The 18,457-nt window shown below is 30.6% G+C and overlaps 3 protein-coding genes across 5 annotated transcripts; all 3 read right to left on the bottom strand.

Annotated features, from left to right (window-relative positions):
- Nucleotides 1–608: 608 nt before the first annotated feature.
- LOC108455981 (non-specific lipid-transfer protein P3-like) lies at nucleotides 609–1,329 on the bottom strand. The gene is made up of 2 exons (XM_017754567.2): nucleotides 901–1,329; nucleotides 609–803 (listed from the first exon to the last, which is right to left on the bottom strand). Exons 1-2 carry the CDS (start codon nucleotides 1,239–1,241, stop codon nucleotides 794–796), a joined length of 351 nt encoding a protein of 116 aa, XP_017610056.1. The 5' UTR covers nucleotides 1,242–1,329; the 3' UTR covers nucleotides 609–793.
- A 2,360-nt stretch (nucleotides 1,330–3,689) lies between these two features.
- Nucleotides 3,690–8,099, bottom strand: LOC108454190 (MACPF domain-containing protein CAD1-like). The gene is made up of 7 exons (XM_017752565.2): nucleotides 7,092–8,099; nucleotides 6,086–6,324; nucleotides 5,814–6,009; nucleotides 5,642–5,719; nucleotides 4,991–5,174; nucleotides 4,719–4,882; nucleotides 3,690–4,546 (listed from the first exon to the last, which is right to left on the bottom strand). Exons 1-7 carry the CDS (start codon nucleotides 7,359–7,361, stop codon nucleotides 3,935–3,937), a joined length of 1,743 nt encoding a protein of 580 aa, XP_017608054.1. The 5' UTR covers nucleotides 7,362–8,099; the 3' UTR covers nucleotides 3,690–3,934.
- A 1,773-nt stretch (nucleotides 8,100–9,872) lies between these two features.
- Nucleotides 9,873–13,133, bottom strand: LOC108454933 (serine/threonine-protein kinase STY13-like). 3 transcript variants are annotated; one of them, XM_017753571.2, is made up of 6 exons: nucleotides 12,379–13,132; nucleotides 11,799–11,931; nucleotides 11,500–11,695; nucleotides 11,156–11,280; nucleotides 10,620–10,778; nucleotides 9,873–10,528 (listed from the first exon to the last, which is right to left on the bottom strand). In XM_017753571.2, the coding sequence occupies exons 1-6, from the start codon at nucleotides 12,540–12,542 to the stop codon at nucleotides 10,238–10,240; spliced, it is 1,068 nt and encodes a 355-aa protein (XP_017609060.1). In that variant the 5' UTR covers nucleotides 12,543–13,132; the 3' UTR covers nucleotides 9,873–10,237. The 3 variants fall into 3 exon arrangements, with proteins under 3 accessions (XP_017609060.1, XP_017609061.1, XP_052874501.1); XM_017753572.2 differs by having other exon boundaries at nucleotides 11,799–11,902; nucleotides 12,379–12,545; XM_053018541.1 differs by having other exon boundaries at nucleotides 10,371–10,535; nucleotides 12,379–13,133.
- Nucleotides 13,134–18,457: the final 5,324 nt, after the last annotated feature.

The following is an 18,457-nucleotide window of genomic DNA, read 5'->3' as shown; positions in this document are numbered from 1 at the left end:
AGGTTTCGTCGTCTTCTTTCTCATCCCCTCTCGCACCACTTTACTCCTCCATGCCAGCACCACGCAAATCAGCAACGGTAAATATAATTTCTTCATCGTATACTTGTTTTTAACGTGGGTAACATAGCTTATGAGTAAGAATGTCGTGCAACCTAACCATTGGATTGAAAGGTTTCCTATCCTTTCACCTTTCCAAATTCCTTGAAATGATTAAAAATGGGAAGAAATGGATAAGATATTATAATAATGATCCTTTCCATCTGATGCTCTCAATTTGCGAAAACTGAATAAGTTGGGAAGGGGGGGGGGGTTGCAAGGGTTTGATGTTATAAATATGATATTATTTCTTCATCAATTACTAGTACATCCCAAATTGATTTTTGCTGTTTTGCTGATTTTTTTAAAGAAAATTCATTAATTTATTTAATCAACGAATCATACGGAAAACATAATAATCATAAGTTTCACTAAATAAGTAAAGAAAGCGATACATATAATGATATACAAACATAGACATATGTATATATAATCTCAAGTAAGGGATTATGGATTGAGACAACAAGCAAAGAAAGCAATACAGATATCATGTAATATAATAAAACATAGGCTTTTTAACTCATAAAACACTGAACATTCCATACATAGACAACATAATTAGAGCCAACATCTCAAAGATAAACAAAGACACTAATTTGGATTTTGGAATAAGCATCCATCCCAAAATCTTTATTTCACGCTTATATATATATATATATATATAACATTTCCTGCAAGCTGCTTACTTCATCCATGATCATCTCACTCTGCAACAAGTTCCAAAAGAAAAAGAGTAATTAATACGTGGAATTGCTTCAAAATTTAGGTAAGAAAAATGAATTAATGTGAAAAAAGAGTATATACCTATTGCAGTTGGTGGAGGGGCTGATCTTGTAAGGAATTTTGACACCGCATTTGGCCGGAAGACCGGCAGCCAATTTAGCATTGATACCGGAGATGGTCCTAGCGGCAGTTTGCAAGCATCTGCATGCAGTTTGACGGTCACGGGTGGTTCTAGCTTGCCTGTTTAGGTTCCTAACTCCGTTGCAGCAAGCAGCTGGAGGGTTCCCTCCACGCTGCAAATACCTTATACAACTACCCGTTTGGCTTGCCACTTGTCCACATGTGAGAGCAGTTGTGGCCATGGGTTCCAACACCAACATGCACAACAATATTAGGCCACAAATAAGCTTGAGACCAGCCATGGGGGGAGGGGGGTTTGAAAATGAAAATGTTTTCAGTTATGTTTGAAAGGTGAGTGAGTTGAATAATAGGGCATGCGAAGGCATGGGGTTTTTATAATAGATGAAATGTTAGCAACTTGGAGGATGGAATTTAATGGAATAGGGTTTAGCTGGTTTGATTGGTAATCGTATGCTTTAATTGAATTTGAAATTTGTCATACTCTTCTTCCTTAAGCATAAATGGTATTGTTTACTTTGCATTAATATTTTGAGTATAATTATCTGGTCCACTTCAAACGGAATTTATCATTCATTGTGTTCATTGGAAAATATTATCCTACTCTGAACACATTTGCAAGATAATAAGAAGTCTATTTAAATTTAATTACCTCATATTGATAGAAACTCATACTATTGTGTTCATGATTATCTATTACGTGTTTAACAAGATTAAACACTTATCTAGCTAATATTATATCGATGAACAAGGGTACTTTTTTCCTATAAATACCTTAAAAAATTATAGGTAAGGAATCAACCCTTTTTATACCCTAGAGTTACTTGAGCATTTATTTTTTCAATTAGCTTGTCGTTTTATCCTTGTTCTGGCTTTTGACCTCTACAGGTGAACCGGCCTCCACTATACCACTTTGATTTTTTCTCGCTCCACCTTGTCTTCCTCCCTTATTGTACTTGGTATCAACAAAATTCTTCTCTACATATTCAGCTTTTGATTAAGCTAGATGCTATTAGCCTATGTATTGAAAGAAATTAGGTATTTTACTTCTCATTAACTTCATCTCTATCTCTTTAAATTTTAGGATTCATTTTCGAGATTTACATCTAGTTATCTCTTTCAATAATCTTATCTCTAAAGTTTGAATTTGCATTCACTCTTAGAAGTTCAATGTGCTTTACCAATATATCTATCACTAGTTAGTGTATATATATATTTAAAATTGTAATTAAATGCAATATTTTTTAAATTGATTCGATGATCAAATCGGCTAAATCATCGATTTTTAATCAATATGATTTTGATTAAAAATACCAGACTTAAAAATTAGATGGTTGTGAGGTTATAGCTAGTATTCCATTCTCCTTCACCGCAAAAAGTACAAAAGTCAATTAAAGTAATGCAATGCCTTCGCAGCTCCGGCAAGTGATGGACCCATAGGAGTAATATGAGTGAAGGAATTCCATGTCGTAGAGGATAGGTAGGCAAGCTGTGCACCGACACCGACGCTACGCGGGACACCCTATTATTAACTAATTCGAATCTACACATTTTACATCCTATAATATGTTTGATATGTATAGGGTTTGGACGATATTAAATTATGGTAAATTGGTGATAAAACTTATATCATAAAAATATCTATAAATAAATATAAATCAAATGAAATTTTGATGAAAATGATAGAATTAAATTGTAGAAAAAAGATAAAATAATATATTCAAATTTTATGATGTTTGAATTTTATTTATTTTATATAAAAATAAAAAAATATACTCACATAATAATATAACTATATTAGCATTTAATTGATTCATGACACTAAGTCAATCAATAACTTAACTAAAATAACATAATATAGATAGTTTTCAAGCCACAAAAACGAGTTTTGCAAATGAAATGAAATTGTTTATCTAGAAAGTGTGATATAATAGTCTAAACCTTTTTTGATTAGGTTATAAAAGTCGAACTAGATCATCCAGTTTAATCACTTGAATTGAGAATTAGTTGGTCTAAATATCCAACTATATAAGTTGAACAAAAGTTTTAGAAAATCAATCAAAGCAAGAAACGAGAACAAAAATTCTATAAAATTTATTATCTAATACTCACTTGTATTTAAACATTTTATTGAGCTACTATCACCATTAATCAAGTCATTAACTCAATTATGAAATTACAGAAATACTCATTATTTTAAATTATAATTAAAATTATTATGATAACATTTTTATCTTTTATATGTTTATATCATATTTAAATAAAAATATGTTGAATAGTATTAAAATGCAAACTCATTACCACTCCGGGCACTCCACCTATATTCATTATTACATTAATTAAAAAAAATTAACATAAAATATTTTATGGGTATGACAAAATTTAGTTTTTTTAATATATGCTCTTTTTGGTAAAATGACTAAAACTACTCATAGCTCTTCCTCAATCTTTACACAACGTACTCGAATCCACGTCCTTGACAACAATGTCTATGCCAATTGACTTAAGACTCAATCAGCTAAATCTAGTTTTTTTAATATCTCTTAATAAATTATTTTTGAAAGATTTTTATCTTTTTTTTTAATAAATTTACCTTTTTTTCTCAATCATATCATTTTTATGATTTTTTCTTGTCTATTATTAACTATCTTTTATTTTTCTAGATGGTTTCGTATTGGCTATGGCTTTGGCTGTTGAGACTTGATTGTGTATGTTTGTTTTGTGTTAATTAATTTCTTTACTTTTTCAAAAATAACTTTTATATGATTTGAACCATTCGATTGAACCAATTGAACCGAAAAATTAAAAACCGATTCCACCTTCGATTCAAAATTTTTTTTCAACCATGCCTTTCTAGATTAGACATCTTCAAAAGTTTTACTACAAGTTGCTAAACCAAAACTGGAACAACCTACACAATTCTTGCAAGCATAGTGAACACAAATGGACATGCAAAAAGAAAAAAGACTGCAGAGATTCAATAATTCAGCAAGGAGTACTTCACTCTCAAAACAATTTTGCCTTTCTCGACACCAAGCTTTCCACCAGTGACCAACCAATGACCCGGAGGATCTTGCGGTCCTTTGCTCATCTCAGACATTTCGACAAATTTTGCCAACTTGTTTACAATGTTTCCTTCCGAGCCAGAACTACCCACAGTTGCCACAACTTTCTTTGGTTTGTCATCTGGAGTGTGATCCCAAAAAGATCTTCGTACCGTGCAGCCTGGAATCCTAGAGTACAACAGCTTCATGTATAAGACGTTTCTTGACCCAAAATCCCACACTCCGAGTTGTGCTCCGGTGACAATGTAGACACCAGAGAGGTCACCTATAGAGGATTCAGGGTTTTCGATTGGTGCAGTACTAACATGAGAAAAGCTCTTCCATTTCACCGGCACAAACCATCTACTATCTTGCTCCTCGGGTCCTAGCCACTTGGGAGCACCAATCGCCACATGTGTGTCCCAGTGTGGAAGTAGGATCTTTGGAAGAGATACTAAGTATTGAAGATGAATGCTTAGACGGTTCTGCTTAATTCCTTCAAGGCATAACCGCAAGCCTGTTACCGGCTTTCGTCCAACTGAAATCTGCATTTACACTTAGCCCAGATTAGATGCAAAATCTTGTTATAATGGTTCTGGTTACCACTCCTTAATAGCTTTCGTCGGGGTTGAAAAATGCAGTGATTGCAATGCTCTTAGGCACAAGAGGAAGAGCATGACGTTTTAAGATGAGAAAAGTTGTGACATGAACATATACCTGTTCTTGGCTGACATAAAGTTTTTGCCCCATCATGCTGAATCGCAAAGATGGGCAAATAGGTTCCTTCCTTTGGTGGCCAGGAATCGTACCCTGTATAGGAGCCCATATCCTAGGAGTCTGGAACTCTAGAAAATATCTTAGTTCTTCCATTGGAGGTTTGTCTGCAGACAATCAGACTAAGGATTTGAGTTACGGCAAATAGTTTATCATTAGCAATAACAATGGGGAAGAAAAGATTGCATCCGGTCAATCACAAAGAAGTGTATTACATTCAAGATAAAGACTGATGGCACGAATCAAATGCTCCTTTCCAGCTATCCCATCAAGCAGAGCAGTAATAGGATAGAAAGTCATTTCAATGACATCAGGAGAGGATTGGACAGTTTTTGCCCACTGGGTGTGGTTTTGCTCCAGATCATCTCCTCCCCTCCTCCGAAAAATGACTGTAACATCCTGCAACAATGAGAATTCCAGAAAATGAGAAGACTTCATCGAGAACAAGTGAAACAAGGTGTAGCAAGTCACGGCATATGGACTAAAGGGTAAATGGTAAAATAAAGAATTAACACTAAAAGGAAATGATTTGCCAGAGCACACGCCATTAGCTACATGGACCGATTCAACAATGAGAAAAACATAAAAAATAAATGAACCTATCACACGCAAATCATTACCAAAAGCAACCAACCATGACAGACCAATGGGTGCGAACTCACATGCTTTTTGGATAAGATGAAGTGAGGAGACTAGTATAATAGTTTCAGTAGTGGATCTAATTATAAAAAACTTTCTACTGCAAATCAGTTGTTTCACTAATTTTGAAGCATGACAACAGCATATAACTAACTAGCATCTCAAAAATATTGAACTTTAATGTGCAAATTGATTTCCACTAATAAACAATCAAGAAATCTAAATACCTCTTTCCCATTAAGAGATGGCACACTGGTAGGTTGAGGGTATATCCCTTGACTGATGAAAATGCCAGTATCAAGACCCTGTAAAGCTCAAAACTTGTGTTAACTCTACAATAGTCAAGAAAGAAAGACAAATAAAGGATGAAAAATATATGAAAGAAACAGTGGAACTAGCCTTGTCCTTTAACTTTATTTGACCCGAACTTGTAAGGCTGTCTTTGTCTGAAAATCTATGATTTCCGATATCCTGCACGTAGGTTTTAATCTCCATGGTAGACAAAGGTGACGAGTGATGCTGTTTGACGTATATCACATCTTTACCACCAATAGTTACAGAAGTGATGACATGTGTACCAAAATTTCCAATGAAACTGTAATAAAGAAAGAAATATTAGGAATTGAACCTCTATTATAAGCATTTAACAGTTAACAGCAAATGGTCCTTACCTTGACAACGATGACGGGTCCCAGGAAGTCGGGACAGCCCGTTTAACATTTTCTTGCAATACCAATGGGGACTTTGTTAGATGAAACTTGGCAAGTGGGATGTAAAATCCATCCATAGAGAGTGTCTTTGTGGTTGCAGCATTAATATTTGTTGAACCGGTAAAGCTAAAAGCAGAATTGAAACTACCAAGGGGAAAACTACCGGACACATTAGCATTTTTATTAAAATATTCCACCATCTGCAGTTGGTAGTTAAGAAAAGCAAATCAGAAAAAAATGTTAAAAGCAATAAAAATCGTGTCTGGAACAAAGCAAAGCAAAACAAATAATTAGAAGTAGTTTAAATAATGCTCTTAAGCAATTCAATTAGTATTCTCTTTTCTCCTAAAGATCATTAAGCTCATCATAATCAAATAGATGATTTTATGCATTGTCTTAACAATCACCATTGATACGCGATTTAAGAGGTTAATCCCTTGAACCAAATTCCAAACGGTTAAAACATAATTCAGAATCAAACACTAACAATCAAACATGATCTTAGCATACTTTGGTGGGAGATAATACACAACTCCAAGCAGAATCAATCACCAGAGGTTTTAGACTAGCAGTTAACATCAATGGACTTATCTCAAATGGTTGGAGTTTCTTACACACACATATAACCATATATATATATACAAATATACATACACATATACATACACATATACATATACATATACATATACATACATTCTTTCTTAATCTCAAATATCAATTTAATTGATCTTTTTCTCCTTTGTTTCTCAGCCCAACTGTCACTTCTGTTTATCACCTAAATTATAAAGACTCCTAACTGCAAACCTATGACCCTAAAGTCAACTTTTTACTATGCTTATCTAACCAAGCCACAAGATAAACACAAAGAACATAATTGTGAATTATAGCAAAGACCCAAAATTTCATGAAAAAAACACAAAATGGGAAACAAACAGAACATTTTAAAAACTAAAAACAACATTACCTCATTAAAATTGAAAACCCCAGAACTGAGACGGCCAATAGGTTCTTGAGAGTTCTTGATATCTCTAGAAACATTGGGGAGAACAGTTTGATCATATAAGTAAATATCCCTACCATGTTCCTCATCGATTTCAACTATCTTAGAACCTGTTACACCTTTACAATACAACAACCTAGTGTCGAAGTTAACATCGAATCCTTTCCCTATGGCTTGCACTGCGTTCATTGCAGTGTGGGTGGCGGGTGAATATCCATTTTCAGTTTCCCCCATTTTTCATCACCTGAATTTAATTCTTCTTCAAATTCCAACTTCTTGCTTGATCAGAAACATACCCAGATCGCGAAACAAGCTCAGGTGAAAAGAGGAATTCCCTGTTGTGTTGAATTCCAGAGAAATCGAATGGAATTGTAAAAGATGTTTTTGGAACTTGAAAAAGAAAAGTGGAAGATGGGTCAAAAACTCAAAACCACAAGCGTTGAAATGTAAAGTTTTGACTGAGAGACTAACTCGGGAGAAAAGATTCGTTTGAGATACGGCGATGAGAGAATCAAGGATTTTACTTTGTGTTGAAAGATCGAAATCCAATCTAATGATTTTCCCTTTTATTCTTGAAATTTGGTTTAAAATTTAAAAGGTAAACTTTGTTTATTTAAAAGGGGGAAAAAAAGAAGAAAAACTTGATATTCACATCCCACTGTAGATTTTCTACCATTTTAGGAGTTTTATATGAATGATTGATACTGAAAATCAAAACCCCCATTGACTCTTTTTTTCTCTAAAAAGGTCTTCTTTTTGGCAGATAGAAATCGTGAACATAATTTTTTTTTTTTTGGCATGATATCTTAACCGTTCATTTCTTAGAGACCCAGTCTCACTCTCAGTGATTTTTTTTTTTCTTTTTTACAATTGAAAAAAAAAAGAAAAAAGAAAGATGAAAAATGGAGTGGCAGAGGAATCTTAACTTACTTCAACAACTTTCAGATTACGACAGAGGAAGTAGTAAGAGATAAGCAAACGTAAACATTTATAACTTTCAGTGAAATTTAATTTATTTATTCTCACTTGCTTCCAAGGTTGTTACATAGGATGCAACATGGAAATTTCTTTTATGCTTCCCATCCTTTCATAATTCTACAAATAGCCCTGAATTTTATGCTATTTTCAATTTTGCGACAAAATTGTAGGATCCAATATATGGATTGTTACGTTTGATATCAAAATATGGCTCTAATACAATTAGATGAGATGACAATGATCTTCTTTACCTTCATTCTGGTAATGGAGTAACTTTAAAACTTGTATCTAGTATTTACCTCTTAATAGACTAACAGAATACGAAAGATTAATTATTAGACTTATACTAATAAATTAAATGAGAAACAAAATTAAAAAAAAATCTTTAAAGTACAAGTGATATTTCAAATGCCATAATAGAAGCTCTTAGAAAAGAATTATAAAATTTGAGATATCAAACTGTACTTAATCTATAAAACACCTTTTATGAATGAAAAGAAGATATTCAATCTATCAAAGTGAACAATATCTTGTAAGTTGATGCGAAAGAAATTTATAATGGACCTTGAGATATAATTATGCACACAATTATCATTTTGTGTTATGCCTTGTTGATTTGTTTATGAATTCACTACTTGCTTAAACTCAACATATTATAAATTTAGAAAAGGTTAAATAAAATATTTAGCATGAAAAATAAATTTGAATAAAAATTAAACTAATTTAAAATATGAGTTAACCAGACCTGTTTTCTAATGTTTTTAACATATTATATTAAGTTATTTATATATATATATATATATTTATTTATAACATAAATTAAATTTATAGCGATGTATAACATTATAAAATGTTTAAAAATATCAAGATGTCTATATATAAAATTTTAATAAATGAAAAAATATAAAACTATTAAATATCAAATTAATAAATAATACAAATATCTTTATAAAAATTTAAAAATAATATAGACGAGTTTAAAATAAATTTAAGTTAGCTATTTATGAACAAAGTTTGATAAAATTTTAAGCCCATATTTTAAATCAAGCTGAACTTGAACATGCATAAGATATATTAATATTATATTTAAACCCGACCTAAGTAAAAAATTATAAAGCCTTTTATATAATAAAACCACTATATTTTGATTATTAATAAACCTGTTCATGGACAAACTACCAACCCAATCTTGAAGGCCCAAAAAAGTTTTAAAAAGTTTAAGCAAAAATATTAAATCCTAAAATGAATTTAGACAAAAATTAAATCTATTTAAAATATAAGTTGATCGCTTGTAAATTCAAACCCGAATTCGACCTAATTTTAAGTTTATAATAAATTTTATATTTATGTAATTTATAGCAAATAACAACTAAATCTATATTAAATATATAACACTACTCTATCATAAACATTAAAATAATATTAAGATGACTTTATAAAAATATATAAATTTATTAAATATTAAATTAAAATAGTATAAATATTTTTAAATAAAAATAAAAACTAATATGGTTAGACCTAACTGGGCTTGAATTAATCTTTTAAAAATATAAACAAACTTAGACAAAATTTTAAATTCATATTTTAAGCCAAGTCAAGCTTGAATAAATATAAAATATGTTAATATAAAACTTAAACCCGACCAGTCCATTAACACTTTTTAGCTATCAATCATTAATAATGCCTTAAGCAAGTATCCAATCAAATGCATGCCTTCGCATTAAGAAAACATAAACAAGAGCCAAATGCCCGCCAGTTCATATATCATTTCCCCTCACGGGCGAAAGAGCAAGTGGTTACTGGTTTCCAATTAAGATAACGGGCTATTACTTAACCAAATAGTTAAGTTTCACTCTAATTTCCCTCTCTTTTTTTCTTCTGATGAATGTAACATTTGATATGAACAGAACAATGTGAAACCCCTGTGTCTTCTTTACAATAAAGTCAACTAGACAGTGTAAAAGATGCTCTATTTTTTCTTTTTATTTTGCCATTAAAGTTAACCCCCACCAACATCCTTCCTACATTTCCTTCATTTGACGGTAACTAAGAAGAGGTTAAGTTAAAACATATATATCTAATTTATCCCACGCCAACTTTCGAGAAAGAAAGTGTTTTCAAAAACTTTAACCTCATTGAGAGTTCCTTGTCTTCTTGGCAGTGAACAGTTGGCGAAGGAAACCAAACTTCCCCTTTGTTCGAACAGATAACTCGGTCATGGTTCCATTACTAGTTTCTGCAGTCTCACTGGTGTCAGATTCAGGTATGGATGGTGAAGGAGGCGTGAGTGTGAAGAGAAATGCATTCAGCATACGCATTATCTGGCTGAAGCTCGGCCTCATGTTAGGGTCTTCAACCCAACAAGATTGTATGACAAACGCCAGATCAGGTGATATATCCTCTGGAAGGCTAGGTCGCTCTTGCTGCATGCTCATATGGCATCAAACTAGTCAGTTATCTGTTAGTTTAAAAATTTTATCATGGATGACAAAAATGTGCATTAAAGACTTGCACCTTAAAAGCAGCAGCATAAGCTGCCTGCAAATTGGACATGCCCTCAAACGGCATACGATTGGTCAATAATTCCCATAAGACAATTCCAAAGCTGTAGACATCAACCTTGTTGTTGTAATGTTTTTTCTCTCCCTGCCGTAATGTCACCGTGCTATACAACTACAATGACACAGGTTGAAATAAAGAATGATAACCAAGTCATAGATTTTGTATACAAAAGTTAGTCTACTCGATAGAGATTACTTTGTTAAACAAACCATAACCATGAAAAAGCGATGACAAAAAAGTGCCCTATATTATTATCAGTTGTTGTCCAAAGCTCAATCTACAGTAGTGTCAAATACAAAAGACATAAGACCTCTAAAGAACATACCATGACATACAGGGTGGTATTGATATCAAAAGTTGACAAGAAATTGCAGAGAGGAACTTAAATGCTGAAACTAACACAATGAAATCAACAACAAAAAGAAGCTCCAATCTTCGTTGTAAACAAGTTTCTTTGACCATTTCGGTAATGTAGTAGGGGCACTAACCTCAGGGGCCATCCAGCGATAAGTCCCAGTCTCTGCAGTCATCATCTCTGTCACAGATTCTTCCCTCGCAAGACCAAAATCTGCAAGTTTAACAGATCTCTGGTTTGCTGTAAGCAGCAAGTTGTCTGCATTACCAAATTTCCCAGTATATGAGGAATTAGTCAAAGGACTTGAGATATAGGTACTGAACTATGAACAAACGTATTACATCGAAGAGGAATTTACAGTCCACATTCTGCTTTCAATGGCACAGATTCAATCCAACTCCTAATCTGAAGTGACAAAAGCAGGCCTTTCTAGTCACTAATAAATATTTGTAAAGAAAAAGTATGCTCAAGATGTACCTGGCTTTAGATCCCTATGTATAATCCCATTGGCGTGCAGACAATCCATGGCTCGAGCAATGTCTAGTGCAAAATTCAAAGCCACATGAAGGTCTAAAACTTTCGGACGGATGCTAACTAAATACTTCCGAAGGGACATTCCCGGTAATAGCTCAGTAACTATTGCCATCAACGGGTCCTTACAAGCGCCAAAGAACTGCCAAGCCAACAAATTTCCCATTGCGGGTGAGAAACAGATAACCGATAGATTCCATCAATGATAAAATTCATATTTGCATTTCAAGCTTAAAGCAGTTTACCTTGACAAGGTTCTCGTGTTTAACTCGAGACATCATGTTAACCTCGCGAGCAAAACGACTCTCGAGTGCAGCTCTTTCCTCCACAGTACTCCCACGGTGAAGAACTTTAATGGCAACAATCCGATCACCATACCTGGAAAAATATTAGACTCACCCCTATGTAACTAGTAACCTCGGTACACAATCTAAATTCTTACATTCTATTCCCTTCACAATGTTTCACTTTAAAAAACTTGACAAATGAGGATACAGCACCCCATCATAAACAAATCATGATTTCTACAAAAATTCGTACAGAAAACAATAAACAATTAAAAAGGGGTAGCAAATGTTCTTCATATATTGACTTCTCCTGTTACATCCACACAAGCATGTAGCAAAAAATTTCCTTGATCTAAAACAGTTTAACTTTGTTAATTTGCAATAATTAACACCAAGAGTTCGGATTACAGCACAAGGAGAAAAAAGAACTCTAAAATTTAAACTACCATGAACTGAAGGCTTTATTTTTTTTTAAGAGAAAATAAAAAGAGTGGATTATTAGTAATATTGTTTTTGGCAGAGGTGTTTTGATACTGACCTTCCTTCGTAAACTTTTCCATGAGCTCCTTCTCCGATTTTGGAGCCGATAAATAACAATTTCGGGTCAATGAGCAAATTGTGATCGATGGTCAACTCTTCAGCAGCCGTTACGGAGCCATTTGAAACGATGACGTTTCTCGTTTCTCCTTCGCTGTAACTCATAGTTGCAACTTCCGCAACTTTTTCCTTTATTTTTTTTCTTTTTTGTTTTCTAAATTATTCCAGAATTCCTCATTTCAATCAATTTTTTTTTCCTTTTGCAAAATTATCTTAAAATCCAAAGACTTTTCCTTTCGATTTCCACATCACCTTCAAACCATCCAATTCAGCTCCTTTCAAACTCCGGTAACAATTTTTATAATCTTCTCCTTTTTCTGGACTTTCGCTTGATCTCCAAGTTTCTTTTTTTGAAGATAATGGAAATGAAACCCTAGGAAGAAAAGGAAAAACAAGATGAAACAAAAGCAACTTACAGTCCAAGCAAAAATGGGGGGGGGGGGGGAAGAAAAGGCTTAGACGGAGAGACGTAAGCTTTTCACTTAAAACATGGAATCTTCAAAATATCGAAAAAATAATCGATTAATAAATTCAAAGAAGAGAGAAATTTTGAGGTTCTTTTTATGAAGTTTTTTCTTTTTTCCCCGATGAAGATAAATATTCTGAGGATTTTCCTATTTGTTTCCGACGAGGAGGGTTTTAAAATTTTTATTTTTGTTTTTTCAAAATTGTATAAGAGTGAAAAATTGAAAATATAGTAATAAAATAGTAGTAAAAGAAATGGGAAAAGGGAAAGGGGGAAGTAGTAATGGTTTTGGAGGAAAGTGAAGAAGCAATTAAGTAAGGACACGTGGAGAGCAGAAGCTTTTTTCATTAAGAGGCTCATTTTCATAGCATCAGAGATTTAGACGTGGATGGAGGCCCTCTGATGGAGCTCTCGTACGGAGACAAATCTCCTATCCCGACGCCGCTCGGCTCAGCTCGGCTTATTAGTCTCCTTTTTGTCGTTTTCTCTCGCGCTTTAAAATAATTAACCGAAGTAATTTTCCCTTTTGAAAATATTAACCTTATTCCCACCAGTCACATCACCCCTAAAATATTAATTAATTAATAAAAATAAAATTGACCCTATTCCCACGAGTTGGAAATAATATTTATTTATTTATTTCAAATAACTAATATATACATATACGGATGAGCTTTCAAAAGTAAATAATAATATATATTCTTAACTCAAAGAAAAGGAAATAATATATTATAATTTCCAATATATAAGAAAAGATAATATATTATCAACTTCACAATTTCTTAATATATTTTTAATTCAATAATAATTCATTCAACAATAAAATAATTTAGTGTCATGAGTCAATTTAATATTTATTCATTATAAAATTACATAAAGAAAGTAATTTACTGTTTATCACTTCACTTAACTTCTTGATTCATAAAATAGAAAATAGTATGTATGTAATTATATTCAAACCTATATGCTTCAAAATATTGTAACAATAATGATGTCAAAAAATTAAGACTAAATTGATATGATTTAATTATTAAATATTTTTATAAATGTATTTTAATATAATATTATTTTTCTCATTCACATCTTAGAGCAATAATTTTAATAAAATTATTATATTTTAGCATTTGATCCGCTATAATCAATTATGTTTAAATATGATTGAATCAATTAAGGTATCAAAAGAATTAGTTAAATCGAGCAAAAAATTTCTATACCAAATTTTTATTTTATTTTTAATAATTTATTTAATTGAATTGTACTAATCAACCGTATCAGTTGGATTAAAGAATCAATGACTTGATCAATTCCACAATAGATCCAATTTTGAGAATTTTGTTATAATTATAATTTTTTTTTGTTTTTATTTAAAAATTATTATTTCTATTTAAGATTAATTGACCGCTTCTCAAGTGTAACCATCAAAACTTTTTTTTTCCTTTATCGAATTCTCTCGTTAACTCAATTTAGGTTCAATTTAGGTTGAATTTCATTGCAGTTGTTGTATAAAGTTATTAATGTTCCACCATTATAGGGAAAGAAATTGTGTAAAACTTATTTTAAAAAATTGTTTAGAAATAATTTTATTTTAAAAGTGTTTTTTCTCAAGATTATTTTTAGAAATAATATTAAACAGATTCTAGGGGTTTTTTTGGATAGACAGTTATTTTAAATGTAACGTGTTTAATTCTTATCTCATATTATAATATTTAATTTTACTGTCATCGTTATTTTTATTTGATGATAAACACACGAATCATCTAAATTACCTAGGTCCGTGACTTTGTTAACTTTGGTCCGCATGGTAATTTTACTCCAGCTTACTTGTAAATTTTCTTTATGAGATGAAATAATATTTTGTAAAATGAAAAAATTATGTATAAATATAAAAGGAAAATGAAAAAATAAGAACTCGTGAAGGGCGAAGTGAAGCCACGTGGGTCTGGAATCTGACTCCATCAAAAAGAGTGGGAAAGGTAGACCCCACAAATCTCAATCAGCAGCAGCAACCCGCCATCAGATTAGATAGCGAAAGGAGTGGGTCCCCATTGGCTTTTGATCTGATGGCTCTGACACACTATCTCTATTTCATTCGTGTGAACCACCTGCTTCCATGTCACACTCTGGGCTCCACTTTTTTATTATTTATTTGTTTTTAAGTTGTTTAACACGTGCCAATATTTAAAATAAAATACAATTCTATACAGTGACCCAATTTAGTAAGTAATTATTTTGGATGCGAAAAGTAAAATATTTACATTTTTCTGTTTTTCTTACGTATCCACGGGAATAAGTTCAACAATTAATTTTTTACATTTTATAGGCACATTAATGCTGTTAAACGCTGGCATCTTCAATCAGTAATTAAGGTAAAAAATATCATTACCAAAATTTACATTTTAGATGCTATAATTAACAACTATTTTCATTTTAACCATTCCATTAATTTGAGGTTAAATAATATTATTTTACACACGTTTTAATTAAAAAAGCTTGAAAGCAAAAATAAATTGACAAATTGCAAACAAACAAAAAAATTAAAATCCATTTTATAAAGAACAAAAATTCTATTATTGAACTGATAATACTTCATATTTAGGTTTCATTGTGTATATATGTCAAATTTTTTGGTTAATTGGTTAAATAGTCTATTTTTAAAAATTTAAAAAATAAACCAATTTTAAAGAAAGTGTACTAAAGTGCTTCTAATTAGATGAGCTTTGCCGCCAACAATACATTATTAATGCATTATTTATAATTTTAACACTGATATTCATGTTAAATATAAATAAATTGATTTTTTCTTTTTAAAATATTTATTTGTCTTTATTTAAGTTTTTGTTGTATTAAGACAGACAAAATCTTATTTTATAACCGAAAAATTCTTATGTCACTATACCACTGATATCACGAAAAATAATTATTATTTTGTTAAAAAATCCAATTAATAATTCACAACTTGATATTAGAATTATTATTTTATTAAAAAATATCATCTAATTAATAATTCACACGACTTGATATCAAAACTATTATTAATATGTCAGCATCTTTGTTTGATGAACACCATATTTCGCATAAAATAAACATTGAATGAAAGTATTAAATCTTGATACGATCATTTAACCTAACATTTATAAAGCTTGAAAATGGTGCAATCCAACTCCCACCCAAATTTCCCATTATAATTCTATATTCACAATAACATTCTTCTTCTTTAAATTATTATTCTCTACAGTAGTGAAAAAAAAGTAATAATTTAATTTTTAATGTCTATATTTTATTAATTTGATTGTTTTTCATTTTCAAATTTAAAAAAGTTTAATTTAATAATTAATTTTAAATTTTAGATTTTTAAATATAATAATCTGCATGACAATCCGTATGTATTTAATGCTAATTCTTTCTATATTTTTTAATTTTTGGAATATTTTATAATTTTTAAATTATTTATTGTCATGATATATAAAATAAATTAATAGTCAAATTTAACTAAAAGTCTAGCCGTTAAACTTTTTTTTTTAAGTCTGGCTAGTAAACTCAAAAAAGTGATTGAGCAATTAATTTGGTGAATCAACACTCATCGACGAGTAGAAAAATATAACTTAAATCTATGTCGATCTAACAGTAAATTTCGATGATCAAAGAAGAATAAAAACCTTTTAATTGAAACTGTCAACGTAAATAAAAAAAATTAAATAATAACAATTTTTAACAACTTAATAACTTAAATTAATGATAACAACATCTTTTAATAAAATTTTGAAGTTAAATATATAGTGGCTGTCATGTACTCTTTCTTCTCCTTGGAATAGACATTAGCTATGAAGATATGTATATTATAAGAGAATTGGGTAAACGAGAAAACGTGTTTCTTGAGAGAGGTAGAGAGAAACAAAACAACCCCCTCAAAGAAAACATATTTTTTATGAATTATGCAAAGGAAGTCCCTTTTGAACTCTTTTTTATCTTTTCTCAAAGTTAGATACTTGTTCTGGGACATCATTTACCTTTGCTACTGCTTTGATTGTCCTGGCGGACGGTAAGGCTGTAGATTTAGATGTGACTGTAAATACTAATTCATAAAGCATTGTTTAATATAGAAAAGAATAATTTACATTTAATACAGTTAAATTATTAATAAATTTACGTTTCGATTATTTCACTTGAAAAATGATTATTAAAGTATTGAACTATTTGAAAATTTTTATTTAAGTTATTAAATTGTTAAAAGTATTATTCTATGCCATTTTCTATTCATACTATTTGCATCAATCGAAAATATTTTTTCTTGTATTTTGAATTTAATTTTTATTAAATAATTTTAAATTTCATAAATTTCTAAACCAAAATTCAAATAATTTTCTTTTCGATTTTTAACATGAATCGTCAAATCAATTTAGATCTAAAGAATATTCTTGTACTCACCAATAGGTATTGATCCATCATACTAGTCGTCGAATCATCGCTTAGAGCTCTAGCCAAACTTAAAAAATAAAACACTTAACATCCTAGTGACTTAAATAAAAACATTTAAACAGTTCTGTGACTTCAATAAAAACTTTCAAATAGTTCAATAATCATTTTGTAATTTTTTCAAACTAAGTGACCAAAACATAAACTTACTAATAGTTTAATAACGTTGGATATAGTTTGCTCTATAAAAATTGTCATGATTCTTATTTTTTAATATATTTATTATTTTACTTTTTACTATAGTCTAGGATCACTTATTATTACTTCAACTCTACTTGAAACGTTACTAACTATAAATCAAATATGTTCCATTTATATATATAAAAGGAAATAAATAAAGAGAAGAAACAAATAATTAAGAAAATAATCAAAACATTACGTTAAACTCAATACCAATAGTAGCCAATAACCGAACTCAACACCAATGAGAGTCGATAGAGTAAAGTTAAATTGAATAGTTATGAGTGTCGAGGTTTTAACTCATATGATAAAAGTCCTATGTAGGTATTATATTAAGAATTAGATTGCATTTTATCTATTAATCTTTTACTTTGAATTAGAGAACAACTTAATCATTTTTAATAAAAATTTATTAGTTTTATTATTAAAACTGACATTACTAATAAAATAACCAAATAATTATAAGTAATTTACCATATATATTTAGTTGAACTCTTAGCGGTACTTTTACCATAAACTTATTTGCTGTTAAACCTATTTTTTGCAAGTATGAAAGAAATAAATTAGAGTAAATAATGAAAAATATTAAATTAAACTCAAGACCAATAACATTGAAATCCCAATTTTAGATATAAAAAAAACTAATGTTGAATTCTGACACCAAAAAACTGTAAAATTTCAAAGTCAGATTTTCCAGTGAAAATTCTCATTCATTGTTCCTTTCCCGTCACAAAAAATTCAATAATAAAAATTTGATACATTCATAAACATGGAAATACATAGTTGTAGGCAAAAGAATAGGGTGGGTTGACAATTCAGGCGTTGTTATTTGGCTCGTTGTTTAGCTTTGAAATTTGAAAGTTTGAGGGGATGCTTCTGACTTCTGACGTAAGAAATTAAA

Source organism: Gossypium arboreum, chromosome 9, assembly GCF_025698485.1.
Source record: "Gossypium arboreum isolate Shixiya-1 chromosome 9, ASM2569848v2, whole genome shotgun sequence".
Classification (NCBI taxonomy): domain Eukaryota; kingdom Viridiplantae; phylum Streptophyta; class Magnoliopsida; order Malvales; family Malvaceae; genus Gossypium; species Gossypium arboreum.
The sequence above is the reverse complement of the archived record's forward strand: the minus strand, read 5'-3'. Positions and strand labels throughout refer to the sequence as shown.

Excerpts from the sequence above, each read along its gene's own strand:
- LOC108455981 (XM_017754567.2), bottom strand. The coding sequence starts at position 1,241 with ATGGCTGGTCTCAAGCTTATTTGTGGCCTAATATTGTTGTGCATGTTG.
- LOC108454190 (XM_017752565.2), bottom strand. The coding sequence starts at position 7,361 with ATGGGGGAAACTGAAAATGGATATTCACCCGCCACCCACACTGCAATG. Across the intron at positions 5,720-5,813 it reads AAATAAAGTTAAAGGACAAG|GGTCTTGATACTGGCATTTT; the intron begins GCTAGTTCCACT and ends TGAGCTTTACAG. Across the intron at positions 4,547-4,718 it reads TTTATGTCAGCCAAGAACAG|ATTTCAGTTGGACGAAAGCC; the intron begins GTATATGTTCAT and ends GTGTAAATGCAG.
- LOC108454933 (XM_017753571.2), bottom strand. The coding sequence starts at position 12,542 with ATGAGTTACAGCGAAGGAGAAACGAGAAACGTCATCGTTTCAAATGGC. Across the intron at positions 11,932-12,378 it reads GGAAAAGTTTACGAAGGAAG|GTATGGTGATCGGATTGTTG; the intron begins GTCAGTATCAAA and ends ATATTTTTCCAG. Across the intron at positions 11,281-11,499 it reads ACATAGGGATCTAAAGCCAG|ACAACTTGCTGCTTACAGCA; the intron begins GTACATCTTGAG and ends TTGGTAATGCAG.